We start from the raw sequence: 27245 nt of genomic DNA, 5'->3' as shown, positions 1-27245 counted from the left end.
TCTCCCCTTCCGACCCTGATACTCTAAGATTACCTGTTAGGTTCACTCCCTCTGGGGTGCCTAGTAGTGGCCACTGTCAGTAGACAGGATACTGGGCTGAACGGACCTTTGGTCTGACCCAGTATGGCTTTTCTTATGTTAAATCCAGGGAGCAAAGATTTAAAATAGTTTGATGTACCATAGCTATTATTTAGTGCATATAGTCCCTGTTAACTGTAGTGACAAGATGTTATTCCATTTCTGCTCTGGAGGAAGTATGAGACTGTATTTTATCATGCAGCTTTTTATTGGGATTGTGCTTCAATAAATCTTCCTCTCCTCCTCTCCCCACACTCTGCAGAATGGGCCCTGCAGGCAGTGCCACCTTGTGGGTCAACAGCATGAAACAGGGACAAGCAGAGGCATAAATAACTATGGTAGGAAACTCACAGAGAACTTTTCTGGGTTAGAGCAAAGGGCTTCCAGGCAGCCTTCAATACTCTAGACTTGGTTTTAGAGAAGCCCTACACACTTTGGGGACAGGATATTTTCAGTGGGTCACTAGCCCAGCTGGGTGTGCTCAATAAAGTTGCTAGTTCTTCACTGTAATATTGACCCTTATTGTAAGCTACCTACTGAAAGCAGAAGGGTATAAGCCTAGGGAAGTGAAGGAGCTGATGGGAGAAGAGAGGAGAAGTCCTCCCCCTGTGCCCTAGACACACCTTTTCAGCTGAGGTGCACTTTGTTTAGAATTAGAGTACATTATTTTTCAAGAGAAAAAAATCCAGGCTGTGGAGCAAATCTCAAATGCCAGTTTTTCAAAAGACTCTAGCCCAAATATGGCATGCCACCACTACTTCTACGAATGATCAATTAATGGTCTTATACAGTGTAAGTGCTTTTCACCAGAGATCTCAAAGCACTTTACAAACGAGGTAACTATTATTATCCCCATCTTTCAGACAGAAAAACAGGCACAGAATGATGAAGCAACTTGATGAAGGTCACTCAACTGGCCAGTGGCAGAGACAGGAATAGAACCCAGCATCCCATTCCAGCGTGCTATGCATATTTTTGAAGCAGATGTGGCCCTTTAAAGTTTTGTTTTACATTAAATGTCCCATACGTTAAAGCAGCTGAGAAATCTCAGTGCAAACATGGGCAATTTAAGAAATCAGCACTCATTTTGGCTGAGGCTTTTACCTCTCTGACCTTGTATTTGTGATTACTGTGCTGGACCAGAGGTGGCTGTGCTGGACACCAGGAGGGCACAGTATGCTATTTGTCCTTCATTAAGTGGAGGCCAGTGAGGGGCGTATTAGGTTCAATAATTTTACCTGCACTGAATCGGAGAGGTTTGGTGGCGCTCACTCCCCAGCAGGGCCGGCGCTACCATTTAGGCAGCCTAGGTGATCACCTAGGGCGCCAGAATAATTGGTAGGCGCCATTTTGTTGGAGGGGGCGGCAGGTGGCTCCGGTGGAGCTGCTGCAGTGGTGCCTGCGGACGGTCGGCTGCTCGCACGGCTCGGATGGACCTCCCGCAGGCACGACTGTGGCAGCTCCACCGGAGCCGCGGGACCAGCGCGAGGGGTGCCGAAATTGCCGGCAGCCTAGAGCGCTCAAACCCCTAGCGCCGGTCCTGCTCCCCAGCACATTTTTTTACACCTAGGACGAGAGCAGCGGGGCTCTGCAGGTTGGGATTGAAGTGGCTCCACAGCACAGTGTGGGAAGCCCAGGACCAGAGTAGCACGGGCTGCACACCAGGACTGAAGTGCATTGGAACAGTGGTGTGGGAAGCGCAGGGCCTGTTGCAGGGTGCGGATTAAGGGGCATTATACCAGCGCAATATGAGGCTTCACAAGTGCAATAGCAGGGAAGCAGCAGAGCAGGATAGAAATGCTTTGCGAGTGCTTCCAGGGGAGCCTAGCAGGAGGAAGGGGAAGGGGAAGGTACAAAGGTCAGGATGCAGGTGCATTGGCAGAGCTGTGGTGGAGGACCCGGCCGGAGGACAAGCCTGGAATTTGGCTTAGGTGCAGGCTAGGATTGAAATCCAGCCATGCTTCACTATGTGTTACAGCTCCCTTGGGTGCCCCGTCCTTAGGGGGACCAGATAGCAGGTATGAAAAATCAGGACAGGGGTGGGGGGTAATAGGAGCCTATATAAGAAAATGCCCCCCAAATCGGGACATCTGGTCACCTGACCCGTCCTGTCCCTTCAGCCTGATGAAAGGCTCCTCTACCTTTAAGAATCACAGCTGGGGGCGGGACCCCAACTGCTTCAGACCAGCCCTATAAACTCCCTCCAGCAGCAGCTTCCTCTAATCCCATTGGTTGGCTTCGCTTTTGCACCCGCCCCTCCCTTCCTCTGGCTGTCACCCCCTATCAGTCACAATGCCGCAGCTCTGATTGGCTGTCCTGCTGGCTCGTGTCTCCTCCTCCAGCTTGGAAACTAGTGAGTGTCAAGCTCTTGGTGTTACATTGTATCCAGCGAGTGGGAGTTACCTGGGGCACCAGCCCGCCGGGGATCTACAGTGACCTGGGGACAGGCTCAGCTCCCTGGGGCGGATCGCTGGCCTGTGAGTATCTGTGTAGAGTCATCTCCATCCCCAGTCCTGCCTGAAGTGTGTGGAGAGAGGCGAATGCAGACTCCCGGCTGCCAGAGTTAGTTCCCAGCGCAGGGGAGGGTGCAGCAAACTCTTGTCTGTGCGGTTGCAAACATGTCATGTGCAAAGTGCTTTGAAAAGGGGGGATCTGCGAGGCAGATCTGAGCTCCGGAGGAGGGGAGAGAAGGGGGCAGTGACAGTCCTCTCTACTGCATGCAGTGCGTGGTAGTAGGGTGACCAGACACCAAATGTGAAAAATCAGGACAGGGGGTGGGGGGGTAATAGGAGCCTATATAAGAAAAAGACCCAAAAATCGGGACTGTCCCTATAAAATCGGGACATCTGGTCACCCTAAGTGGTAGAGAGAGCTTTGATGGCAAAGGGACGCTGGAGGTGAGGGCAGGATGTTTTCCCAGGTTTTTCTCCTATTCACTTCCCGTCAGTAAATCATTTCAAGAGGCTCTAAGAAGTATCTGCAGTTAATGATGAGAGCCAGAGAGAGATTAGTTGGTGTCTTTTCCCTCTTTCAGGAGTGTTTGGATAATCTTGGAAGAACACTTCCTGGAGTGTTTTGTTGTTGTTCTTTTTATTGAGCCTGAATGGAGATTAGTTTTACAAATTGGGGTTTAAGGCTGGGGGGAGGTTTAGGAAGAAAATCCTTTTTCTCTTGGACTGACCCTGTAGTACTGAATTTGCTACAACAGCCGCTCATATTTGTGCACATGTTTGTGTCTGCGCACCTGAATGTTCAGGTTTTGTCTGTCAAGCCCAGGACCAGGATAGTGGCACAATCCTCTCTTAATAGGTCTACATTTACGTTTATTAAAAAGTGTAGCTAGGGCATGGAAGGACCCAACAATACGGTGTCAGACTATTCGGTGATAGCGTGATCCCAGCATGCTGTCTGTGGATACTTGGATATATTGCTCCCTTGTAACCCTGGAGCACGGTGCAGGTTGTGTACACTTAGAACGTTAGCAGTGAAATATTTAACAAATGCTTGAGATATTCGGCTTTATAAAACAAAAAGCTGCCATTTACACCTAGCCTACGAATCAGCAACATTTATTCATTTTTTGTTTGACTCTAAATATAATCTCTGTAAAACTACTTATGGATCAATGGACCCTGCTCTAGTGATCCTTCTGATAAAATGATGAGCAGCAGAAATAGCAGCAGCAACACAATTCTGAAAGTTTGCAATTGTGGGTAAATGGCTGATTCAAACTGGCTGTTACAGCTCCCTGTTCTGTTAGGACAGCATCTCCCATGTAACTCTGGCCTTCCCTGGGGCCCTCTTGTACTTCAAAAGTTACAGCTATATTTTTCATAAACCCATTAACACTGTTTGATTTCAGTCTTCTTTACTTCAAAGAAAACAAACTCTGAGCTCAGTACAATCACTCCTTTCAGGAGGAGACATCTGTCCATCATGGACCCCTATCCATATGGTGATAGCCTGTCTGTTCAACCTCTCTCCTCCTCCTATGAGTGCCTGGGTGATTTCTCCTCTTGTGACTGTATACCTGGAGTCACCTCCCGGATCCTGTGTACCTTGCAACCTCATTCACTATTCTTCAGATCCCTCCTCCAAATGCACTTCTCTCACTCCAGCACAGACACATGGTCCCAGAAAAAACAAGTGACTTCACTTTTACTGCCTAAACCTCCCTTCTCTTCCCCACCCCAGCCCTTTGCTGAACATCACAAGACACAGGAAGAGAAATCTCTCGTTCATCTGTAAAGCATCAGGTACAGTGCTGTATAAAGTGCTAGTGATTGCCATCCTACTGGTGGTCCCTTCAGTGTAGGCATAAAGCATGCTGGGGGGAGTCGGGGAGAAGATGTGGGAGAAACTTGTGCTGCCTGTTTTACCTGCCCCTCTCTGATATTCCCCTTCCTACTCCTGTTAGCCCATCCTGGGTCTCCTCTCCCCAGAACCTGGCTGCTGTTGGTATAGGAACTTTTTTTTTTTGCAGCTCTGGAAGAGCCTCCCATTATCTTTTCCCCTTCTCTGTTTGCTGGTTCAAATAGAATCATATCTGAAAACAAATCATGTCTCCTTCATCTTTTTTAATTTCTCTTGCCATTTGCTGCCATTTATCTCTGTTGATGAGGTGTGTTGGGATGAGATTTGTATGGAGGTTTGCAGTGCGCAGTAAGGGTGCATGGGGTAGTGATAGCTTGCAGCGTTCCTCTTTAAAGTAGTCTCACTGTGTCGTCATTTGTATTATTGGAGTGCAGAGGAGTCCCAGTCATGAACCGGGACTCCATTGCACTGGGAGCTGTACAACACTGAACAAAAAGATGGGTCCTTGCCCCCAAAGAAACAATATTCTTGTGGCCAAACCCAGCACCAAATTCACTCCAAAAGGCTAACATCCAAACCGTAGTGTAAACGTACACGACTTGAAGCAACCCGATTTTAAATGGCCCACGTAATGGGGTTTGCACCTAAGAAACCTTCACTGCATGTGTAGAAAGGCAGAGAGGAGGCCAATTTAATATCATACCAGCAAAGGAGCAGGGTAGTTAAGTGTATGAGAGAGATGGCTCGGGGCAAATTTTATTCTGTGTGCTGTGTGTACGCTGTGTGTGCTATATGGTTTCGTGGTGCAGGAGGGAGGACCATGACCTTGCCATGTAGAGTCAAGGTCAAGAAGGAGTATGACTTCTTCTTGTTGAGTGATGGATGTATTACTACCCCTGCAGGGGAAATTGCCTCCTGTACAAACTCATTGGGACACAAAGTAATCTTCCCTGGTGGCCAGTAATGTTTTTAGGAAACGTTTATTGGATGATGGAATGGAACAGGAGAGGCATTATGTGGTGGCAACTTGTCTGTGGGGGTGGAACAGCACAGGCAGAACCTAGTCAGATGTGGAGGGAGATGGGAACAGGACACAAGGGTACAGGTCAGGCAGGTCCTGGCCACATGTATGCGTAAGTGCAGCAGGAGGGGCAGACCTGGCCTGATGGGTCTGTGGTGGAATTGCTCACTGGACAGATGGGTTGCTGAAAGGGTCAGGTTAGAAATACAAATGTCAGAGCTTATTACCAAGAGGCAGATATATTCTCATTCTTTATAGATTGTAACTGAATTGAGGCAAATGTAGTCAACATTGCTTAAACTGTGGCTGCTAGAATGCCTGCTAGGATGTATTTACCAGTAACAAGCTGCGTCAGGCCCCCTGGCGGGCCCTTTAACCACCATCACATCAATGTATCTTTGCTCATCAAATTTTACATCCCCATGGTGGCTGTTAGCACCAGTCCAGTGAGCAGGGGCTGCTGCATCATCCCTTCCACTGGAGCCTGGGTACATTGCTTCACTTGTCCTAGAATACTGTGATTGAGCCATCCCAACTTGCCTGCTTGCAAATGCTTAGACTCAGGAGAGACCACCAGTTTTATCTGATAACCTATCAGCCTGAGGCCAGGCAAACTTCATACTGCAGCCCATTGGAAGTCCCTTTGATTTATTGTTGATTGGTCAGAGGTGAGTGTAAAACACCATGTAAGGTAACATGAGCAACTGTGATACTGCTGACCCAGTAATTCATGGGTAGATGCCACATGTAGCCCTAAAGAGTTAGTTCAGAGCCCTTTATCTCTCAGAGTAACACTCCCACCTCCTTTAATCCTTGCTAAGAATGTTTTTTTTAATTTCTAAATCTTCCCTTCTGGCTGGGAGGCGAGGGGAAGAGTCCCTTCTTGTTCTCCTTAAAGTCTTTAATCTCCTTCAGGGGTTGTCATTTTTGCTGGCCAGTGCTGAATTCCCTCCAGTGCCCATCAACACCAGCGAGTAATCATCTACGGAGACATGAGGTCCTCCCATCTTCACGGACTTGCGTGGGGTGCTGAACCCCTTCCAGTGTCTGGAAATTGTACCAAGATCTCCTGGCAGAGCAATACAGAGCATCAGGTTATCTGATTGGGAGCTGAATTTAAATTCTGGATTGAAAGCTGTGAGGAGAACTGGGCCTTGTTGATAAGAAAATACATGGTAGAGGCTCTGATTGACACCATCAGCCAAGCCCCCAATTTTGCCAACAAATTTGTTTGTGCTGGTAGTCAGGGGTGGCCTGTGAGCAGAGGGCGGGAATATCTGCCTACCCCCTAAAGTTGCAGCATCTTCAGCAGTCACTCTGCCATCACCTCAATGGACCACCTCTCACCTAGTGCACATCCACTGGGAGCTGCATGGTTCGGTACCATGTGCGGGCATTTGAAGTAAACACCTCTCCTTCCAAGTTTAGTAGCAGCTAGGCTCTCTTTCAGGGGACTCTCTCCTGGTGATGGACGCTGGGATCAAATGGGTCATTTCCATTCCAGGCCCCTGTGAGCTTGATTTGGGAGGTGGGCAAGGGGGGATGGAGACATGCTCTAGTTTCATCTGCCACTCTGCCTCATTTCACAAATAGATTGTGATGGATCTAGCTGAATGGAATTCATTCACTCATTGAGCTGGAAGGCAGGTTTCATGGGGGAAAGCTCACAGCAGCTCCTGAAATGAATTCCAGGCTTTGAAAAGATCTGCTGGGCTGAGACATTAAAAAGCTTTTGTCCACAGCCTTAACTGTTGCTCAAAACATGATTTCTCCTGGTTGGATAATGGCTAAAGGATAGGGGGAGGGGTATCACCAGCACTGCAAAGCCAAAGGGTTTAATAATGAGCATAGACTAATCCATCTTTATTGCCTCTGGAGCTGGCTTAATAAGAAAGTTTACAGAGCATTCACTGTGGCGGGTGGGGAGCAGGTTGGTCTACACACAGGCTTGCACCGGTTTAACTGAAGGTGTGTTCTTAAACCAGGTTTGTCTACAGACAGTCTTGTTTTAGTCTGAAGGGCGGCTTATTTTGGTTTAGCATAATCCATTTTTATAGGCAGCACCAGAATCCCCTTTTCCTCCTCCCCTGCCAGATGCAATAAGAATTCTGCTTTCTGCTCAGTACTGCCTGTAACATAGTTCATAGTTTTTGAGACCCAGGCATTTAATAAGTCTTTGTGATAGCCTTGGAACTGGAGTCACTGCAAGGCATGAGGGAATGTTGGTACAACATGATACAGCATGTTTCTGGACAGGCTGGAATATGAAATATTGATGACCAGAGCACATTTCCGAGTTCAGATCCATGTACATAAGCACGCAGAAGTTCAGATGCTTGCCCAGACTTTCTCCAGACAATCCCTGCAGATTTGGGTTTAGAAAACCACATTGTTGCGGTTTGAGTTTAATTGGTGCAAGTGGAACAGCATTTTTCTTGATATTATTGCCTCCTCTCCAGGGAGTGCAGGGCTGCCATGAAAACATGAAATAAGAAGGAGGAAAAAATTGTCAATGAGGATCTTTCAGATGGCAAAGATTTGAGTTGAGTCAGAGCTTAAATGTTTTGGTCTGGTCGGCCCTTCCTGCTTCAGGTGCCTATTTCTGAATGGGATGTGTTTATAAAAGAAAGGTACTGTAGCGTGCCAGTGAGCCAGTTTCTGCTCTGTTACATAGGTGTGAATCCTAAGGGCTTGTCTGCACTACTGGCTAAACTGGCACCACTGCAATCAATGCAGCAGGGTCAACTTGGTGCAGTGTTTCCCAAACTTGGGATGCTGCTTTTTAGGGAAAGCCTCTGGCGGGCTAGGCCGGTTTGTTTGCAGGTCCGGCCAATCGCGGCACCCACTGTCCGCAGTTCACTGCGCCAAGTCAATGGGAGCTGCTGGAAGCGGCAGCCAGTACGTCCCTCAGCCCACACCGCTTCCAGCAGCTCCCATTGGCCTGGAGCAGCGAACTGCGGACAGTGGGAGCCGCGATTGGCCGGACCTGCGGACGGGGCAGGTAAACAAGCCGGCCCGGCCCACCAGGGACTTTCCCTACACAAGTGACGGCCCGACTCTGAGAACCATGGATCTAAGCTACATCAACTAAAGTTGCATAACTTATGTAACTTGACTAGTGTAACTTAGGTCGACTTTTCTCGTTAGTGTAGAGCAGGCCTGAGTAACTCCATTGCCTGCAAGGGAGTGACGTTGCCTGAATCACAGGGTGCAAAATGACAGTTGCATCTTCTCTGGATTAGTCCTTGTCTTAGGACAGAGGAAAGGGAGGGAACCAAATTTACAGATAGGAGCAGAGCCCTGACTTCAGTAGAGTTACTCTAGATTTACCCAGCTGTAGCTGAGAACAGAATGTGACCCCTGAAGTGCAGCATCCAATGACTCAGTGGTTGTGAACTGACACCTTAATAGAAAGTCCATGGCTGGAAGCAGGTGTTGTGTCTCTTTAACCTGGCAGGATACTTCTTCTTTCCATTCTATCTGGCAACTGAGCAGGATTCCCTGTCAACATTTTCTGTATTGCACTAAGTGTGGGTTACTATTTTTATTCCTCTCATCTCAAGTACTATTTCCTGGAAGATGTAATTAGTAACAAGTGTGTCTGTTTGGGGCCAGCCTAAGGGGACAGGAGTGTATTGCTGCAGCCAGAACATAGGGAGCTGTGAAAGTTTGGTGTCGAAGGCAGATCCCCTAGTATGTGCAGGGACAGACCAGTGTCTACTGAACAAAGATGTTGAACTGTTTATGTGAATTGACGTGAAAGTGGCATATATGCACCAAACCTTCAAAACTCCAATTAGAGCTGCTGCTGACATCTCCAAAAGGGAGGATTTATTCCCCTATCTTGTCTATTTGCCATCTCCCTTCTGTCTTTCTCAGCAAGATTTGTCTTCCCCACTGTGTCTGCTATTTTTGATTCCTGTCCAAATGTTTGATCCAGGTCTTCTTGAGTAATGGACTATGTGAATAATTGTACCTCACATTTAAAGATGCATATCATCCTAACCCATTTTACAGATTTTGTGTGTGTGTGTGTGTGTGTACACAGGAGGAATCAGTTTCCCTAACGCAGAAATGCAGCCATGTCTGGTGTGCAGTGGGCAACTCTTTTAACAGTGCAGCTGTTCAGGACAGGAAGTGAAGAACACACTATCCAAATTAATCTGTTGGTCCTAGACTCAGAGAATAACAGCCTAGGAACCTAACACTGAGGATGGGAGAGTGGAAAAGAAGGGTGTAATTTAGATAGCGTTTAGAAAGAGAAGCTGATCTTCGGCCGAGGTCAGGAAGAAATTTCCCCTAAGGATTGTATTGCAAAATCTGGGTGATTATCTGGTGTTTTATGTCTTCCTCTGAAGAATCCAGTGCTGGCCTTTCAGGCAGGCCTGTTCCGATGTGGAAAGAAAGGCTTCTGGGTGTATCCTGGTCCAACACAAAGCAGTAGGAGTGTGGTTGACTTCTGTGGGAGCAGATTTGGGTACAACGTGGGTGAGCCTTGTGTCGCTATAGCCCAGATGCTGAAACTCTGCTCTCCTGCTTGCCCTGGGTGCCATTGCTACTCCAAGACAGCCCAGTGGATATGGAAGGTCCACATCGCCTTACAGGTCTCCTGGTGTGACTCCCTTGATTACACTACAGATGTACAGTTGTAGCCGAGAAGAACATTGTACCCAGTAATAGATCTGAAACTGTGGTGCCCAAGGCCAGATGCTTCTGGCATTTTCTTTAGGGCTATTTACTGCCCTGGCCCATGTAGCTGTATTTATTGACCACTGATCTGCACATTTGTATTTATACACTGGTGGCTGAATTTCCCTATCCCTCCTTAAGGCTTCCCCCAGGTTTGTGAGAAGTGGGATGATTTGTGGTTATTGGTGCAGAGATGAGAGTAAAACACCATGTAGGATACTGCTGTAGCCTGACCCAGTAACTCATGGGTTTCCCAGAAGATTTCCCAGGGGTACCAGTGGTATTATACGACCAGTGCGCTGCCTTTACAGATCAGCGGTTTCCTTCCAGTCTGCGCTGCTACTTCCATTACCACCTTGCCAAGAAACATATGCCGGTGACCCTGTCCTTGTTTCTCTGAAGGTTTTATACTCAGAGCACCTGCCACAGCCCATGTGAAAAGAGACAAAGAAGGTGACAAGAACAGCAGAGGCAGCAAAAACAAAATAGAATACATTAAAAGGGAGATCGAGCTCTTTGAAGCCAGTGCCTTTGATCCCAAAGCTGCCTGGTTAGCATTTAATTGCTAATGAAAGCCCCTCCCGAAGCCAGGAGGAGCAGAACCCTGCAATGAGAACCCCGATTTTCTAGCCTCCAATGTTGCATGGGCTGTTTGTCGCCAGGAGTTGTGAACCAAGTGAATATCAGACCTCAGTGACTCTTAATGCTGTAGGTAGTTTTCTGTAGCGACAGTCAAATAGAAAGCAACCCTTAAACAACTCCCCCAAGCCCTGTATTGGGACTATAAGCACAGGGTTTGGTTCACAGGGTCAGGTTTCCCCATGCGTGTTCAGCTAACTACCAGGCAGGGTTTGGCAAAAACATTTCTGAATGACGTTTCACACTTTTTAGCAGTTGTTGGACCAGAAATTCATAGCAGGGAACTTGCTACTTGCTGTTTTATTATACAGGAGAATACCGAATAAACAAACTTGGTTGCCCAATCAAGGAGCAGAAACTATATTGCGTGGTTTATTAGACCAACCATGCACCATGAACTGTGCAATCGAACTGTTTCTGAACAGCTCTCGGGCTGCAAAGCTATTTGTTCATATGGCTAGGTGAATTCTTACGGATACTGGAAGTGTTGGAAAGTTCATGGACAACCTGCTGGCTTAAAACAAAAACAAGCTACATTTACTACAAGCATTGGCCCTGCTTCTGAGCTGGCCTTTCAGAATGCAGAGCTCACATAGAGATAGAGAGCAAAGGTAGCTCTAAGGTACCTTTGTGCCTCCTGGTTTCTTGGCCCCACTAAGAGCCTCCCAGCCCCACTTAGAGCACAATCAGGAGAGGCTCTAAATTATTGCCGCTTCCCTCAGATACCTACAGGCTACATGGCCAGCCTGGAATACCTGGAACTCAGTAAGCTTCAGTCATGCCTCCATCCCCAAGTCACCTGTAGTATCAGGGGTTGCAAGGTGGGATGTAGGGATGCTTCATTATCCCGGCACTACCAGGGAAGCCCCTTTACACAACAGTTTCACTTTCTTGATGCCACCATAGCAGCTTTAAGTAGCCACAGCGGGTGAGAGAATCAGAGTTCTAGGTCTCACCTTTCTCCCTTGTTGTCTACTCTGGCTTTAGTCCTCTCCAGGGGCTATTGAGATACTTTTATTTGTGCTCTGGAATCAGAGGCGCCTGCCCTCCCCGTGACTCAGTGAACTTTCATCTTTGTCTGTGCTTTCCTCCCTGAACGGGTGTGTGAAAGGCTGTCCGAAGCCCCCTCCCCATGCTGCTGTGTTGTAAGAACTCTGTCTCTCCTAGATCTACTAGGCTGAGATGGAATGGGAGCCAGGGAAATATTCTAGCCAGCAGACAGCCTTGGCTATCTGACAAAAAGGCTGATGCTCCCAGGCCCTCATCTATGTGGAAGAAGGGCTGCCGTCTGCCTCCACCTGCCCTGAGATCCTGTAAAGGCGGTGCCATCACTGTTTATTTTTTATAACTCCATTTAAAAGAACAAAATGACTGCAACATATGAGTGTATCCCAGACCCACTTTGCTCAGGTCAGGTCCTCTGCTATTTAAGCTGTAGCTTCCATTCTAATGACTGCCCCTGTCCTACCTCGAGGACGCTGGCTGCTATGCTCTCAGATAGCCCTTTGAGGTCTGCGTAGCAGGTGGGAGGTTGGAAAAGGACACTGGTAGATTTCTGTTTGCAAAATATTCCTAATCTGGAGTGCCCCATCTTACTTTGGTAGCTCTAAAGGTTCATCAGGAAAGCCAGTGAAATGTTCTGTCATAACCTAGGGCCAAATGCTGCTCTGTACGTTTCTGCTTCAGCAAAGCACTTAAGGATATGCTTAATAGTAAGCATATGTTTAGGGTGACCAGACAGCAAATGTGAAAAATAGGGACATGGGGTGAGGGATAGTAGGAGCCTATATAAGAAAAAGACTCAAAAATCGGGAATGTCCCTATAAAATCAGGACATCTGGTCACCCTACATATGCTTACGTCAAGCCCTATTCAGTAATGCATTTAAACATGTGCTTAAAGTTAAGCTGAATCAAGACTAAAGACTAGCCCTGGGCATATTCTGATTAAGCAGCAGAGGGAATCACCTCACTTACAGCTTTTGAAATTTCATACGGCTGCAGAATTTGAGAAGAAATTAATCGGGAAAAATTGCTATTGTCTACAATTTCTGTTCATCTGATGTGTACATGGGACTATCCCACATTACTGGTGGGCTAGGGAAAGTCCTGGGAAAGCAGGGGTTGTCCATTGTGCCACATTCTGTGGTAGTCTGAGCTACACCCAGCTTGAGAGCAAGAAGTAGAACTTACACATTTCTGCTCTTACCCAGCTATGGTAGGATTCAATCCTAGGTGTTTTGAGAAGATTTCAGACCTTTACGGTTTAAAAGGAGGGCAGGTAAGTAGGTCCCACTATAACACTTGCCTCCTAAAAACTCCTGCATACAATATAAAAGCTGCATCAGGCCACAGGCTTTTTTTAAGCGTACAGTAGTTTGATGCTTCTTAGGGATGGCCCTCGCTAATTCTGCAGCCTGCTTCAGCCTCATTATTGGCCAGCCCAGCTGTCTGTGAGAAGGCCAGGTGACCGTAGATGTCAGAAACTTGCACCTGGCTGAAGGGACCATCTCTAGGGGTGGAAGGATGATCCAGTGCCCATTCAGTCTTTTGGCCTCTCTGCCACAGAGGGAACCATGTAGTGCCAGCTTTGGTGGGTTTGTATCATGGGCACCAGGCCTTCTAGGAACTGGACTGAAACCCACCAGCTCATTTCACGGTGACATCACTAAGCAGCAATCGGATGGAAATGTACCTTGCCCACTACCTACCCACCGAAGAACTACCGGATATGGGATTTTAAAAAACCCTGTGTCCTGGTGCAGCTTTTGTATTTTATGTAGGTGTTTTTAATTTATAAATGAGCCACCCCTTCTATTCTGAGTGGTGCCTTTTCCTCCTTCAGGCTTAGGAAAAGTTATCCTTGTCCCTTTCCCCTTCTGGGCTCTTCTGTTTGGTTCTATGGCTGTTCTGTGTGAATTGCTTAATATTTTGGTTTGATTATCTGTGGAAAATTAACACATCCACTCACTACTCGGGTCTGGTCTTCAAAGGAAGCAATAGATTGGGAGGGTGTTTTCTGAGGTTGGAGGAATGGAAGCTGGAATCAATAGCTTTTAGCAGACTCATAAATGTTTCATGTGTATTCCTCAGTTTGATCAGGGGTGCTGGAACAATTTGTATTGTGGGGGTGCTGAGAGCCATTGAACCAAACTATAAACCCGGCATATAATGGAATCCGCTTCCAGCACTGCTAGTTTCAGCACCTCTGAGTTTGGTGCTGTAAAATTGTCACCAGAATCCACATTAACCCTTAGAAATTTGTACTAGCCCTGAGGTGGGTGTAGAATAAGCATCCTGATGATGCTAGAAACATTTCCCCTTGCAGCTCGGCTCAACCAGTTAATAATGTGATTTCCTGCCCAGTTCTGGAGCCCTGCATTGAAGATTGCCTCTGCTCACAAGTCAAGTGGGTATTGCAGTCTCAGCCTGGGACCTTGGGGATATTTTCTAGGAGTCTGAGAATGTCAAAGATCCCACAGCTGCAGCGACTCAGCGTTATTTACGCTGTACTGTTTGGGGACTGGGAAGTCTAGGGAGGCTTCCCCAGGGCCTATAACTTGGCCCATTTATGTCTGCCCTGCAGAACGCTGTAAGGGAGGTGGGGAGATGCAGAAAACACACAACTCAGAATTATTCCTATTGATTAGGATTTATTTATGTTTTGTTTGAGGCGTTGGCAAGTGTCTGGGCAGCTTGTGGTTGAGTCTGTGTCTGGCTTATCTGCAGCCAGGCTCTGTGAAGCATGGGAGCATTGTACTGCTTCGGGTTTCTGGGAGGTCAGTGTCTCAGCTTTATGTTCTGTGGGGCTGCTAACCTGCCATTGGCCTCTGAGAGGTCACTGCCTCTCACCCAAGGTCAGTTATTTAGAATTCCTTGCTTGACTCCTGCCCTGTAAATCACAGGGTGTGCTCACTCTCCCTCTCATGAAGCCAGCAAAACATGAGTACACGACCCACTTGTCATCCAGGATTTGTTGACTCTTCTGACATGAGGTGCAGATTTGACTGTCTCCCCTGGGTTGGATATCTCAGAGCCTAGCAGCTAACTCGGAACCGTGAGCTCCATTGGCAGTGTTGAGACCGTACCCTGATCTAGCTGACTTGGTGGGGCAGGGACCCGTTGGCTTCATGGTGAACAGAGGATTTTATTAATTCAGTGTTTTTCCAACTCTTGCAATACTTGGTGCTTTTTCTTAATGTCCCAACTGCTGCAATTGAGGAGTGTCGTGAGAATCTCACTCTTTCCTCCCTCTCCTCCCATGAAAGCTAAGTTTCTAACCTGTGTGATTACAGAGAAAAGCTTGAAAATGTGAGCTGAGTGCATGCTCAAGGCTCATACAACTAGAAGGCAAATAAAAAGCTCCCCAAATCATTCTTTTAAACCAACATTTTTTTTATGTTTCATGATTTTTAAAGAATCTCTTGATTTTGAGGCCTGACTTATGGTGTAACCTTGTCCCTAGCTGAAAAAGCAGAATAATGGCAGAGGTTTTTAGGGCGGAAGAGGTGAAAAAGAGAAGAGCAGCTCTGGTATGGAGGTGAGGGGCTGGTCATAGTTGGACACTACTTTAAAGTAAACAAGCTTGCTTCTGAATGAGGTCTGCCTTCCCAAGATCCTGACACTTGCCCAGTTTGTTTGTCTTCACTCCCAGCAAAATCTTATTGAAGAAGAGCAATCTATTTGCACTGCGTGCAGTCCTTACAGCCCTTACCAACAGTCTGGCAACCACTGTCAGACACAGCCTGTTGATATGCATTTAAAGAGCAAATATCCCTGTACTTTGGAGCAGTTTGAACCCAGATCTGCATCTGACCTTTGCAACTTGGCCCCATTTCTATCTATCGTGTTTGGACTTATCTGCCTGCTCCCTAAACCCAGACTCTAGCTGTGTGTGTGTTTTGGTTTTTTGCAAAATGAAATAAAACAATGCTTGACTTTTAGTAAGACAGTGTCACCTCTTAATGTTTGTTACAAGCCCTTAATATCAGACACTGGTGGGGTGCAGTAGCAACAGGATGTTTGTAATGAGATGACATCAGGATTGCAGTTGTGGGGTTTTGTTTTGGGGCTTTGACCTATGAGCTGGTTGCTCAATGAGGTAAAGGGGGGAGGGGAAGGGGGATTGTCAGACTGTAGCTGCATCTGTGTGGCTGCAGTCTTGTCTGTCTGTCTCTCTAAATCTCTTTTCCAAGCTGTATTCTTTAGCTCTTCTTATATTCTTTGCAACTGACAGACTGGCTTTTAGTGACTTGCAATTTCTCTCTTAAACATGTTATTTTCCAGCAACGCTGATGGATGTGCCTTCTGCATTTACTTTGTAAATTGTGGACTAAATTTTCCAGTCTTTGTTTTTTGTATGTTTACAAAATATAAATCAATCAGTCAGCGTACCAATTACCTGATTTACACTTTCAGAATAGGATCACTTGCATAGTTGTGCCTGCACATTGGATGCACGTGGAAAAATGCAGACTGACTGAAAATGCAGCCTTGGATATTTTAGGCCAAGCAACTTACCAGATTCCATCGTCCAAACTCAGTTTCTCTCCCCTAAAGGCCATTGTGGATATGTCTACACTGCAAAAAACCCAGCAGCAGTGAGTCTCAGAGCCCGGGTCAACTGACTTGGGTTTGCACCATGGAGCAGTGTAGACATTCTCACAGGCTGGATTCCAGGCTCTGAGCCCCATTCCCCTCACTGGGTCTCAGAGCCTGGGTTCCAGCCCAAGCAGGAACATCGACACCGAGCTTTGTCATATTCCCTGAAACCTGCCTATTCTACAAAGGAGATAAGTCACGTGGAAGAGTCTGCTGGGATTCATCAGGCAGAAACTGGAATTAGAAGGGTTTTGCAAAGTCTGTTGAAATCTTTGGTTCCCTCTAATAGCTAGATACCCCATAAATGAATACAGTTGCAATCGCCTTTTCTAAACCTGTAATAATCTCACCACTAGGAGCCAACATGACATGAACTGAGCCAAGAACAGGCCAGAACCCTTTACCCTAAATAGACTGTTCTCTTTAAGAAGGAAAAATAAACATTGCGTGGTTTGTGTGTTTGCCCTCCAGGGGCTGTTGAGAAAATTTGCCATTTAGTTTGGGGCTTTGGTTGCTGTATTTTGCTTATTTCTTGTTGATGCCAAAGTGCAGTATTCTCTGTTTCTGCCATGACTACCCAAAATTAAATTTTAGAAGAATAAGCGAGACGTTACAGGGTGCTCTGTGGCTGGAATATCTGGGGGGTGCTACAGGTTAGGACTCAGGAGCACTGGCAGAATTGGGAAGGACCCAGTGCTGGGACACCAGAGTAGGTTTGAGATGTGTTGGCAGATCAGTAGGGAGAAGGAATTTAGCACAGCAGATGCCCACACTCTACTGCTGGCTCTAGCTAATGCTGTCGGTTTCTCTCATCTATAAGCACCACTAATTCATTTATTTTCTGTTCACTCCTCAGCAGACCGCGCCACTGTCATCATGTCGGTCAGCGTCCACGAGAACCGTAAATCCCGAACGAGCACCGGCTCTATGAACATCTTGCTTTTCCACAAAACCTCCCACCCAGACTGCGTCCTATCCCATCTCAACACCTTTCGGAAGCGCTGTGTGTTCACTGATGTCACCCTCTGGGCCGGGAACAGGTCCTTCCCATGCCATCGGGCTGTGCTGGCTGCCTCCAGCAGCTATTTTGAGGCCATGTTCAGCAACGGCCTGCGGGAGAGCCTGGATGATGAGGTGAATTTTCATGACAGCCTCCACCCAGAGGTGTTGGAGCTGCTGCTCGACTTTGCATACTCCTCCCAGATCATCATCAATGAGGAGAACGCAGAGTCCCTGCTGGAGGCTGGGGACATGCTGCAGTTCCACGACGTCCGCGACGCAGCGGCCGAGTTCCTCGAGAAGAATCTCTACCCTTCCAACTGCCTGGGCATGATGCTGCTCTCGGATGTTCATCAGTGCCGCAGACTCTACGAGCTGTCCTGGAGGATGTGCCTGGTCAACTTTGAAACCGTGCACAAGAGCGAGGATTTCAACAACCTCTCCAAGGACACCCTGCTGGACCTGATCTCCAGTGACGAGCTGGAGATAGAGGATGAGGAGAAGGTCTTCAGGGCCATCATTCAGTGGGTGAAGTATGACTTGGACAAGCGGAAGGTGCATCTCCCAGACCTGCTGAGGAACGTGCGTCTGGCCTTGTTGCCTTCCAAGTGCCTCAAGGAAGCCATGGGGTGCGAGGACCTGATCATGACAGATGAGAGGAACAAGCTCATCATGGAGGAGGCCGTGCACTGCAAGAAGAAGATCCTCCAGAATGATGGGGTCGTAACCAGCCCCTGTGCCAGGCCCCGCAAAGCCGGGCACACCTTGCTGATCCTGGGCGGGCAGACCTTTATGTGTGATAAGATCTACCAGGTGGATCAAAAGGCAAAAGAGATCATCCCCAAAGCAGACCTGCCAAGCCCAAGGAAAGAGTTTAGTGCCTGTGCCATTGGCTGCAAAGTCTATGTCACCGGCGGGCGGGGCTCAGAGAACGGGGTCTCCAAAGACGTCTGGGTGTATGACACTGTTCATGAGGAATGGTCCAAAGCTGCTCCCATGCTGATAGCTAGGTTTGGGCATGGCTCAGCTGAACTGGAGAACTGCCTCTACGTGGTGGGTGGACACACTGCCGTGGCCGGTGTCTTTCCGGCGTCTCCCTCTGTTTCCTTGAAGCAGGTAGAGAAGTTTGATCCTGCCTCCAACAAATGGACCATGGTGGCCCCTCTAAGGGATGGAGTCAGCAACGCTGCAGTCGTCAGTGCTAGGCTGAAGCTTTTTGTCTTTGGCGGGACCAGCATCCACCGGGACATGGTGTCCAAAGTCCAGTGCTACGATCCTGTCGTGAACCGGTGGGCGATCAAAGCAGAGTGCCCCCAACCTTGGCGCTACACTGCCGCCGCTGTTCTAGGCAGCCAGATTTTCATCATGGGCGGGGACACTGAATTCACAGCTGCATCTGCCTACCGCTTTGACTGTGAAACGGACCAATGGACGCGGATCGGGGACATGACTGCCAAGCGCATGTCATGCCACGCCTTGGCCTCAGGGAATAAGCTTTACGTGGTGGGGGGTTACTTTGGGACACAGAGGTGTAAAACGCTAGATTGTTATGACCCTACCTCGGACACGTGGAACTGTATAACAACAGTGCCGTACTCACTCATCCCCACGGCTTTCATCAGCACATGGAAGCACTTGCCAGCTTGAGAGGCATTGGCTCAGGCCCAGAATTCAGGAGCTTAACCGGGTAAGATTATATATATATATATTTTAATGTGATACTTCACCTCCACCATCTAAAATCTACAGCCACACCCCATGTCAAGACAGCTGGATCTAGACTTGCTCCTGGGAAGCCAACGTTTCCCTGCATTTACATTTGAAACAGAGAGGTGTGAACAGATAGAAGGCTGAGCAGGCCCAGGGCATTGTATGTTGATACCTCTCTGCTCTCATACCATAATTATATCAAGCTGGCCCCTTCAGTTTCTTGGAGGCTTAGAGTGCAACTCATCCACTTGTATCCCAGGGCGAGACAGAGAATATGTTCCAATCATGACTCTAATAATACTTCTATTCAACACCTTCTGATAGGGTAGACACTGTGGTGATGAGCACTTAAGAAAGGCATAGATAGTCTGTCCCTGTGCTAGCATCTGGGTAAGTATTTCATGCTGATAGGTAGGTATTAAAATGACTTAACCCTTGGCATGCTGGGAGGGAGGGCATGGATGTCAGTGAGGGGTAAAACAAATTATATGTGTGTATCCTTCAGTGGATAGGGCAGGAAAAGCACAGAAGACATGACACATTTCCAGGGATCAGATGTAGATTTGTCACCAGAGCGGTCCCCTATCAAATCGAAAACCACCAGACTCCTGTTTGGGAGGGAAGGGGATGTAATAACCTGAAGAAAAATGCATTTGCTGCGCTGCTGTGTGTGCATACAGAGATGGGCTGTGAAAGACATTGATATTTGACCCCAGGTACATAAATTCTGAGTCTATTTTCCCCAGTTGGTCAGAGTAACAGGGAAAGCACTGTTTGAAATGAGGCGCAGTGGAAACTTGGACAGGAACCCTGGCATCTGGCTCCCACCCACTCATCTACAGCGGGCCTTTTGGCTGCTATGCCGATTGCAAGATTTTGGTCTATGGTTTAACCTTAAAATCACCAACCTGGATATATCGGCATCTGCTCAGTCTGTGCCAGGATGCAGTTTGCCGGTGAAAGGTGGCACTTCCTAAAATCCCTCCCATTGCATGTTATGATCCAAGTATTGATCTGGGCATCACTCCCTGGGGAATAATGCTGCCTTTGCAGCAAATCTAGCACCACTTCTGACACTGACTGCACAGATTCCTCTACCACTGGGATGTCTGCATCCCTCCGTGTGAGTTTGAAAGCCTGTTAAGAGCCAAATGAGAGAACCTGGAAGCATCTCCTGGGGTGGATGGGGGATTGGCAAATTTCCTCGATAGAGTTTTAATCCCAAGAAGGTGGATGAGGGACTCCAGAAAGGATCTTCATCTGCACTGAAATCCTCCTTTTATTCTGAAGTTCATTTTACAGCTGGAGAGAAGAATGATGCCCAGCCCCTGTAACGCCCTCTTGTTTCCCCTGACGCTTAGTGTCACAGACATGTCAGGGGGAAAATGCAACAGGGTGGTATTACAGCAGCCTGCCAGTGTTTCCCCTTCAACTTCTTCTGCCTGTACAGCTGGCATCAAAGGAGCTGCTGGCACCTTTGTATACAATTTGCCCCACTTGCCCGCTGCCTGCTTTTCAGAGACATTTGGTGCATGATGGAAAAAGCACCCAAAACATTGAGCTGCTTAGGATTCTGAGACGTGTTTGGCTTTGACCTGGCTGCACCATTCTGTAGGGCACAGCAAGGATGTTAGGGGTTAACATGGGATTGTACTGTGCATTCCCTGCACTGAATGATAATGGCTTTTCCAAATACCCTCTCCTCCCCTCCTCACGGGTTGCCTAGCATCTGTCGCGGTGGCTCAGAAATCTAATTAACTGCCACTCGGCTATTAAATATCATAGCAAAGAGTATGAGGACTCCATCATTTTCAGCTCGGGTCAATGGGGCCTCCCCTCAAGAGCCATCCTAGAGCTGAAAATTAATTTTCTCACTGAGCTGGTGAACAGTAAACCACCATGCCAGCCACCCAAGTGGGAATGGGGCTAGGGATTGTATTGGGTAGACTGTGATGCTTCATCTACTGAATTCAGTTTTGCTCAAGTCTCTGGATCTCTGCAAGGGATAGGGAGTTTATGCCCTGCATGCGCCAAAGCCACTAACAAGGGCAGTTTTTTTTAAATTAAATTTAAGACTTTCTAGACAGAACCATTTTTAGGTTTAGACATTCCCCGGTTGTCTGCAGTCTTGAACTAGTGCATGAAAACCAGGAAGTGAAAATGACTAGCACGGTCACATTATTCAAGATGAGTGATCTGCAAAGAGCTACTGTAAATTCAGTGTAGAGAATTAAAGGTTTTTGGCTAACCTCTGATGGGTTATTAGTAACCCAAAGAAATAAGACATTTAAAAGCGCAGGCATGCTAACCAGGTGTCCCTGTCCCTGATATATTTTAGCTTTTTCATCCCATTATTTTTTAACTAATTGGTTGTTGTGTCCTCTGGCCTGGGTTTCTGACAGCTCCGTAAATCAAAGCACACTGAGCGTTGAGAGTGAAGCCCATACTGGAAAAGGTTTGCCCTGCATGTGTACCCCACAATGCATCAGCTGTACACTTTGCCCTGACCTATATTGGGCAAACACTGGGAAGGGTGCTCTGGGAGTTGGTCTCTAATTTGGTTGATCCAAAATGCTGTTAGGAATCTGGAGAGGACGTCTCCAGGACATTACATGTATTGGTCCCTATTCCCCCTGCAAACGTTGTGGGGGTTCATGGGAGTCAGTTGTAGCTTCCTGAATATGGGATTCTATGCTGTCCCCAGCCCCAGTGTAGATTAGGACAGCTGGGGTGTAAAGTAAGCCAGCTGGCTGTGGCCCCCAAGGACCATCCACCAAGCAGGGACAGCCAGAATGCAGCATTCTTCCACTGTACCCCCTCTGAATTCCTCCCCCTCCCTGATCCATGCTCTACACTGGGAGAAGCAGAGTGTGGTAGGGGGTGATGAGGGGCTGGTTATTCTGGCTCACTGGAAAGTGCAATGAAGAGCCAGCTGCATTCCACTTCCTTTGCTCCACAGGAGCAAGATAGACCAGAGAATCTGACCCATTCTCTCTGGAAAGCTCTGTTCAGAGGCACTTCCTGTTTTTCTGTCATGGGAAGAACCTGCCACCCATAGACTTTTAATCCTCTTGAAGGTATGGATTGTTTTGGCCCAGTCACCTCTCTGCTGTACTTCATAGCAGGGGTTTGATTGCTACTGCCCTTTATGCTGTCCCATGGACCAGAGTTCTCAGTAAGAAGCAACTACCCCCTGGTCCTTCTCTCTCCACCCTCGGACATACCAAACCAAAGGCTAAGCCGTGTTTGTCCTTTAGAGGCCAAACAGAACTGTTGCCATCTTTGGCTGCTAACTCTTATTTGTCTAGAAGGTTTCCCTGTGATCCTTGTGGGAGTCCTAAGGATTTTCCCACAATCCATCCTTGCAGTCACCCCCACTCTGAGCAAGGAAAGCATAGCAAGGAGTCCATCTGTACCACTCCGTATTCATCTAGACCAGTGTTTCCCAAACTTGGGACGCCACTTGTGTAGGGAAAGCCCCTGGCGGGCCGGGCTGGTTTGTTTACTTGCCATGTCCGCAGGTCCGGCCCATCGCAGCTCCCACTGGCCACGGTTCGCTGCTCCAGGCCAGTGGGAGCTGCAGGAAGCGGCACGGGCTGAGGGACGTACTGTCTGCCACTTCCAGCAGCTCCCATTGGCCTGCAACGGCGAACCACGGCCAGTGGGAGCCACGATCGGCTGGACATGGGGGCGCAGCAGGTAAACAAAGCGGCTCGGCCCACCAGGGGCTTTCCCTACACAAGCGGTGGCTCAACTTTGGGAAACACTGCTCTAGAGGGGTGGTTTTGAGTGACCCTATAGGGACACAATGTGCTTTCTCCACTGTCAAACACAGTTGATCCAGGGGTGTGAGACCAAGCCCAGAAATCAAACCCAGGGGTTTGTAAAGCACAAGCACCAGGCTTTTTAACCACGTGTTAAGAACTGGAAGGTGCCGACACATGAATGGGAGTTTTTTCAAAGGGAAGTTAGGCACCTAACGCACAGTGGGACTTGGGTACCTAATGGCCCTTTATACCTTTGAAAAGCAACCTGAAAAAGCCTGGCCCAAAAGCTCCAACCCTGCTTTAATTTAAAATATAACAAACCTAACAACAACGAATTGCTTCCTGCAGAAGGCTTGGCCTCCAATATGGCCATGTTTAAGCCCCAGGTGGTTGGCATCAGCCTACCTTTCAACGAGGATCTCCGTGCTCCCTTCAAGAATACAGTGTGACATTAATTTAGTGCTGATCGCAAGCTGTAATTCCAGGGCTCAACCATGATTAGCAGCTTAAAAAGCAAAAGCCTAATCTCTCCCGCCGCACAGCCCTCCAGCTGATTTGTGTGCCTCCAAGGGTCAGTGACCCATGAAGTAATAGACTTTTGTCAGTGCTGTGCGGGAAGGAGCTATATAGGCATGGGAATCAATCCTCTTCCCATTTGGTGTCTTAGATGAGTTTTAATCAAGTATTCTTTTAAGACAAAACTCTCACCTTTCCTCTCCCCTCACCTCCCCCCCCCCGCAATTATATTTATGGAAACTTTCTGTATTAAACACACTGATTAAGACAACAAAAATTAGTTTAGCCAACTTTTGGCACTTCTACAGGAATCAGATCATGACTAGCAGAATCAATGCAAAGAGGCAAATGCAAACTCCAAAAACGTCCAGTATAAATGCAAATCAGGAGCTGGGTTAACTGCTTAATAGAAATGAGCTGTAATAGAAATGGAGCTCAAGCTGAGCAGTCAACATTAAACAAACGCAACACCAAATAAGGAGAACTTTGTTCCTCTCTCAGTGGGTAACACCGAAAGGAGAGAATGTATCGGACCAGGAGTCTCTCGCTCTCCAATTGATCTGTCCTATGTGAGGAGAACCTCAGGGTGGTATCTAAATACCAATTCAAAAGCTATGCTATAGTTTAATGGATCTCAGTCATAAGACAAGCATTTATAAAATATAATTTACTGTTCGTCCCTTCTGGTCTCTCTCTGCTGGGGGCAGTGAAACAACTTAGTCGGTTTCATCTTCTGGTGAACATAAGAACGGCCGTACCGGGTCAGACCAAAAGTCCATCTAGCCCAGTATCTGTCTACTGACAGTGGCCAATGCCAGGTGCCCCAGAGGGAGTGAACCTAACAAGTAATGATCAAGTCATCTCTCTCCTGCCATCCATCTCCACCCTTTGACAAACAGAGGCTAGGGACACCATTCCTTACCCATCCTGGCTAATAGCCATTTATGGACTTCACCACCATGAATTTATCCAGTTCTCTTTTAAACACTGTTATAGTCCCAGCTTTCACAGCTTCCGGTAAGGAGTTCCACAAGTTTACTGTGCACTGTATGAAGAAGAACTTCCTTTTATTTGTTTTAAACCTGCTGCCTATTAATTTCATTTGGTGACCCCTAGTTCTTGTAATATGGGAATAAGTAAATAACTTTTCCTTATCCACTTTCTCCACATCACTCATGATTTTATAGACCTCTATCATATCCCCCCTTAGTCTCCTCTTTTCCAAGCTGAAGAGTCCTAGGTGAGGCCGATTGTAGTTCCTTGTTAATGGACATTGCTGGGTTTGCACACTGGCTCTTTTATACTGACCTATTTGAACTCTTTGGGCCTCTAGAAACCACAGTTCAAAAACGTGCAAAAGCTTAATAAAAGTTGCCCACGGCGTGGCTACACAGGATCAATTTTAAAAATGTACTATTCCTAAACTACTGTAGCTAACTCCCTCTATGGGCAAGGCCTTAATGTAGTTTTACAGCAGCTGAGCATTTTGTAATTACTAAAGTAACCAAGTCACAGATAATTTTTGTCAGTGTCTCGCGGAGAAATTAATTTGCCTCCACTGGATTGCAAAGGCAGGACAAGCAGGGGCTGCAGCTTGCTGCCGCTTTACAAGCAGATGTTTGTCTCTGAAGCCTATTTTCTGGCAGAGTCAGAAGGGAGTGGTTGGCCTGCAGAGCCAGGTATATGAAAATCAAGCTTTTCCTAAGCCTGGGTTTGGGTAGACAAACACCTGGTTCGTTCATTCCATGCAGAACCTGAGATCTGGCCCCAGGCTATATGTATGAGTCCCTTGGAAACTGGTGTGGTTGGTTTTTTTAAGAGCTGGTTGGTGGGAAAATGGGAAGTGGCGGCCAGTACATCCCTTGGCCCGTGCCACTTCCAGCAGCTTCCATTGGCCTGGAGCAGTGAACCGCGGCCAGTGGGAGCCGTGATCGGCCGGACCTGCAAACGCGGCAGGTAAACAAACCGGCCCAGCCCGCCAGGGGCTTTCCCTGCACAAGTGGCATCCCAAGTTTGGGAAACACTGTTCTAGACTAATGAGTACCTGGGCCACCTCTGCTGTGTGACCTGGGATGCCCTTTGCAGTGCTTTGCTGCTGTAGCCTCCAGCTTGGATGGCTCACAAACAGCCTCCAGCGTGCAACTCACTCCCAGCAATGTCTGTATGTGTGCTGCAGCCAGCCAGCTACGCCTATTGCACTTACCAGCCTTACTTATACTGCAGCCTTAGATTTCCCCCAGAAATGTATGTCCTGCACTGCCTAGCCCTCTCCTGGACAGTACAAGTTTACATAAAGTCTCTTAGCGTTTTAATAGAAATAATATGCACCTAACTAGCCACCCCAAATGGAGTTTCCCAAATGCCTCATATAAAACAAGTTTATTTTCTTGTAACCATTTCTAACTTACATGCCTCATTACTTGTACTCACCTAAAATCTCTCTCTTTGTAGTTCATAAAATTAAAACACAACTGGTACCTAACTTAACAAACTATATCAGATTCTCACCACATGATTTCAGGAGTCTTACTGGCCAAACTTTTTAGGTCAGGATCCCTTCTCTCAGAGTTCAACGAATGCTTCTTTGGTCACTTCTGGTGCCATGAATGCAATGGGCAGGAGGAGAGAGAGGAGTCGTCTTGGGGTGTTTGTTCCTCATTTTTATAGTATTAGTCCCCCCCCCCCTTGAAAAACATTTCCAGCTGAGACAAAGAGTCTCTATGGAAGGAGCTTCCCTGCTGCTCTTTCCTCACCTGGTTTGAGCATCCTTTGTTTCCCTTCCTGCTTGAAGACTCTATTTACTGCATAAATGCAAATTTAGCAGAGCACACATTTCTTTGTTTGAGACAGACCTGTCCATCAACCTCAGCTTGGAACATGTATTACGACCACCCTATAACTTCACATACAATGTTCCCCCACACACTTTATCTGGACAAGCAAATTATGTGTTTTCAGATGATAACGCACAAGGCATACGTAGTATAGAGATTATTACAATAGCGTCAGGGTGTGGAGCCAGGTACATTCCATCACGTCCCCCACCCCGTTTCCATCAAGGGCAGGGCTGTCATTACATCAGTGGCCCCGTAATGGGATGCAGTGAAGCAGGAATTACAAGGGCTGACAATACAAAGCCTTTTGAGATTCTCCAGACAAGTGAGAGAGTGGAGCCCATTGTCTCCCTTGGGGATTCATTAGGCCCAGACGTGATCCCCCAGGAGTGGGAGGGACACGTTCGTGGCTGTGGTAGATGAGTGACCTGGGTATTAATGAGTTTTTTCTTTCTTATTTCCTCCCTAGATGCCACTGTCAAATTCATCTCTCTTTCTCTCTGCTGGAGTCTGCACAGTGACGGAATGCTACCAGCCGTGCTCTTACTGCCTCCACCCAAAGCCTGCAAAGGGGCCTTTGCAGCCCTTCTCTGGCTCAGAACACGGGAAAAGGGCTGGCCTGAGAATGAAGCCGTGCCGTTCGGGCTGGGAGGGGGTGCAGCTAGTGTTGGTGTGGAGGCCTGTTGTGTCAGGGCCATTTTCCATCGGGGCTCTCGTTTGTGGGAGCGGGGAGGGAGGGGAATTGGTTTTAATATGGTAAGAAAGATGAACTATTCATCGACGCTGCATTAAGCCTATTGAGATGCAGGAGATGGATGTTGCTGCCACTACCTAAGAAGGCACAAGCTTGAATTAAACAGAGCGCAGCGGGTGCGCTGGGCCTGTCCTGCCACCTGATTCCTCTGGAGTTTGTGCTAGGACCCCAGCAGGGTTTTTGGCTGTCCTAGGAGCGCACAGCACAGTAACCCGACTAGGTGCTTTTTGTACTGGGGCACGCGAGAGGGTGCTACACTTTTAAAAACCGGTTAATTTTGCAACGTGCTTTATGTTGGTGATCCCGGGTCTTTAGGACACTTCA

The 27245-nt window shown here is 47.6% G+C and overlaps 1 protein-coding gene across 2 annotated transcripts; it reads left to right on the top strand.

Moving 5' to 3' along the window:
* The first annotated feature begins 2476 nt into the window (after positions 1-2476).
* KLHL25 (kelch like family member 25) lies at positions 2477-26911 on the top strand. Of its 2 annotated transcripts, none has more exons than XM_030579110.1 (3): positions 2477-2555; positions 17198-19027; positions 26637-26911. In XM_030579110.1, exon 2 carries the CDS (start codon positions 17218-17220, stop codon positions 18985-18987), a length of 1770 nt encoding a protein of 589 aa, XP_030434970.1. In that variant the 5' UTR covers positions 2477-2555; positions 17198-17217; the 3' UTR covers positions 18988-19027; positions 26637-26911. The 2 variants fall into 2 exon arrangements, with proteins under 2 accessions (XP_030434970.1, XP_030434971.1); XM_030579111.1 differs by having other exon boundaries at positions 2506-2555; positions 17201-19027.
* The last annotated feature ends 334 nt before the right edge of the window (positions 26912-27245 follow it).

The sequence above is a fragment of the Gopherus evgoodei genome, chromosome 10 (genome assembly GCF_007399415.2).
Source record: "Gopherus evgoodei ecotype Sinaloan lineage chromosome 10, rGopEvg1_v1.p, whole genome shotgun sequence".
NCBI classification, from domain to species: domain Eukaryota; kingdom Metazoa; phylum Chordata; order Testudines; family Testudinidae; genus Gopherus; species Gopherus evgoodei.
This window is presented reverse-complemented; position numbering and strand designations above follow the sequence as displayed.

Coding starts and splice junctions, on each gene's coding strand:
- KLHL25 (XM_030579110.1), top strand. CDS start 17,218: ATGTCGGTCAGCGTCCACGAGAACCGTAAATCCCGAACGAGCACCGGC.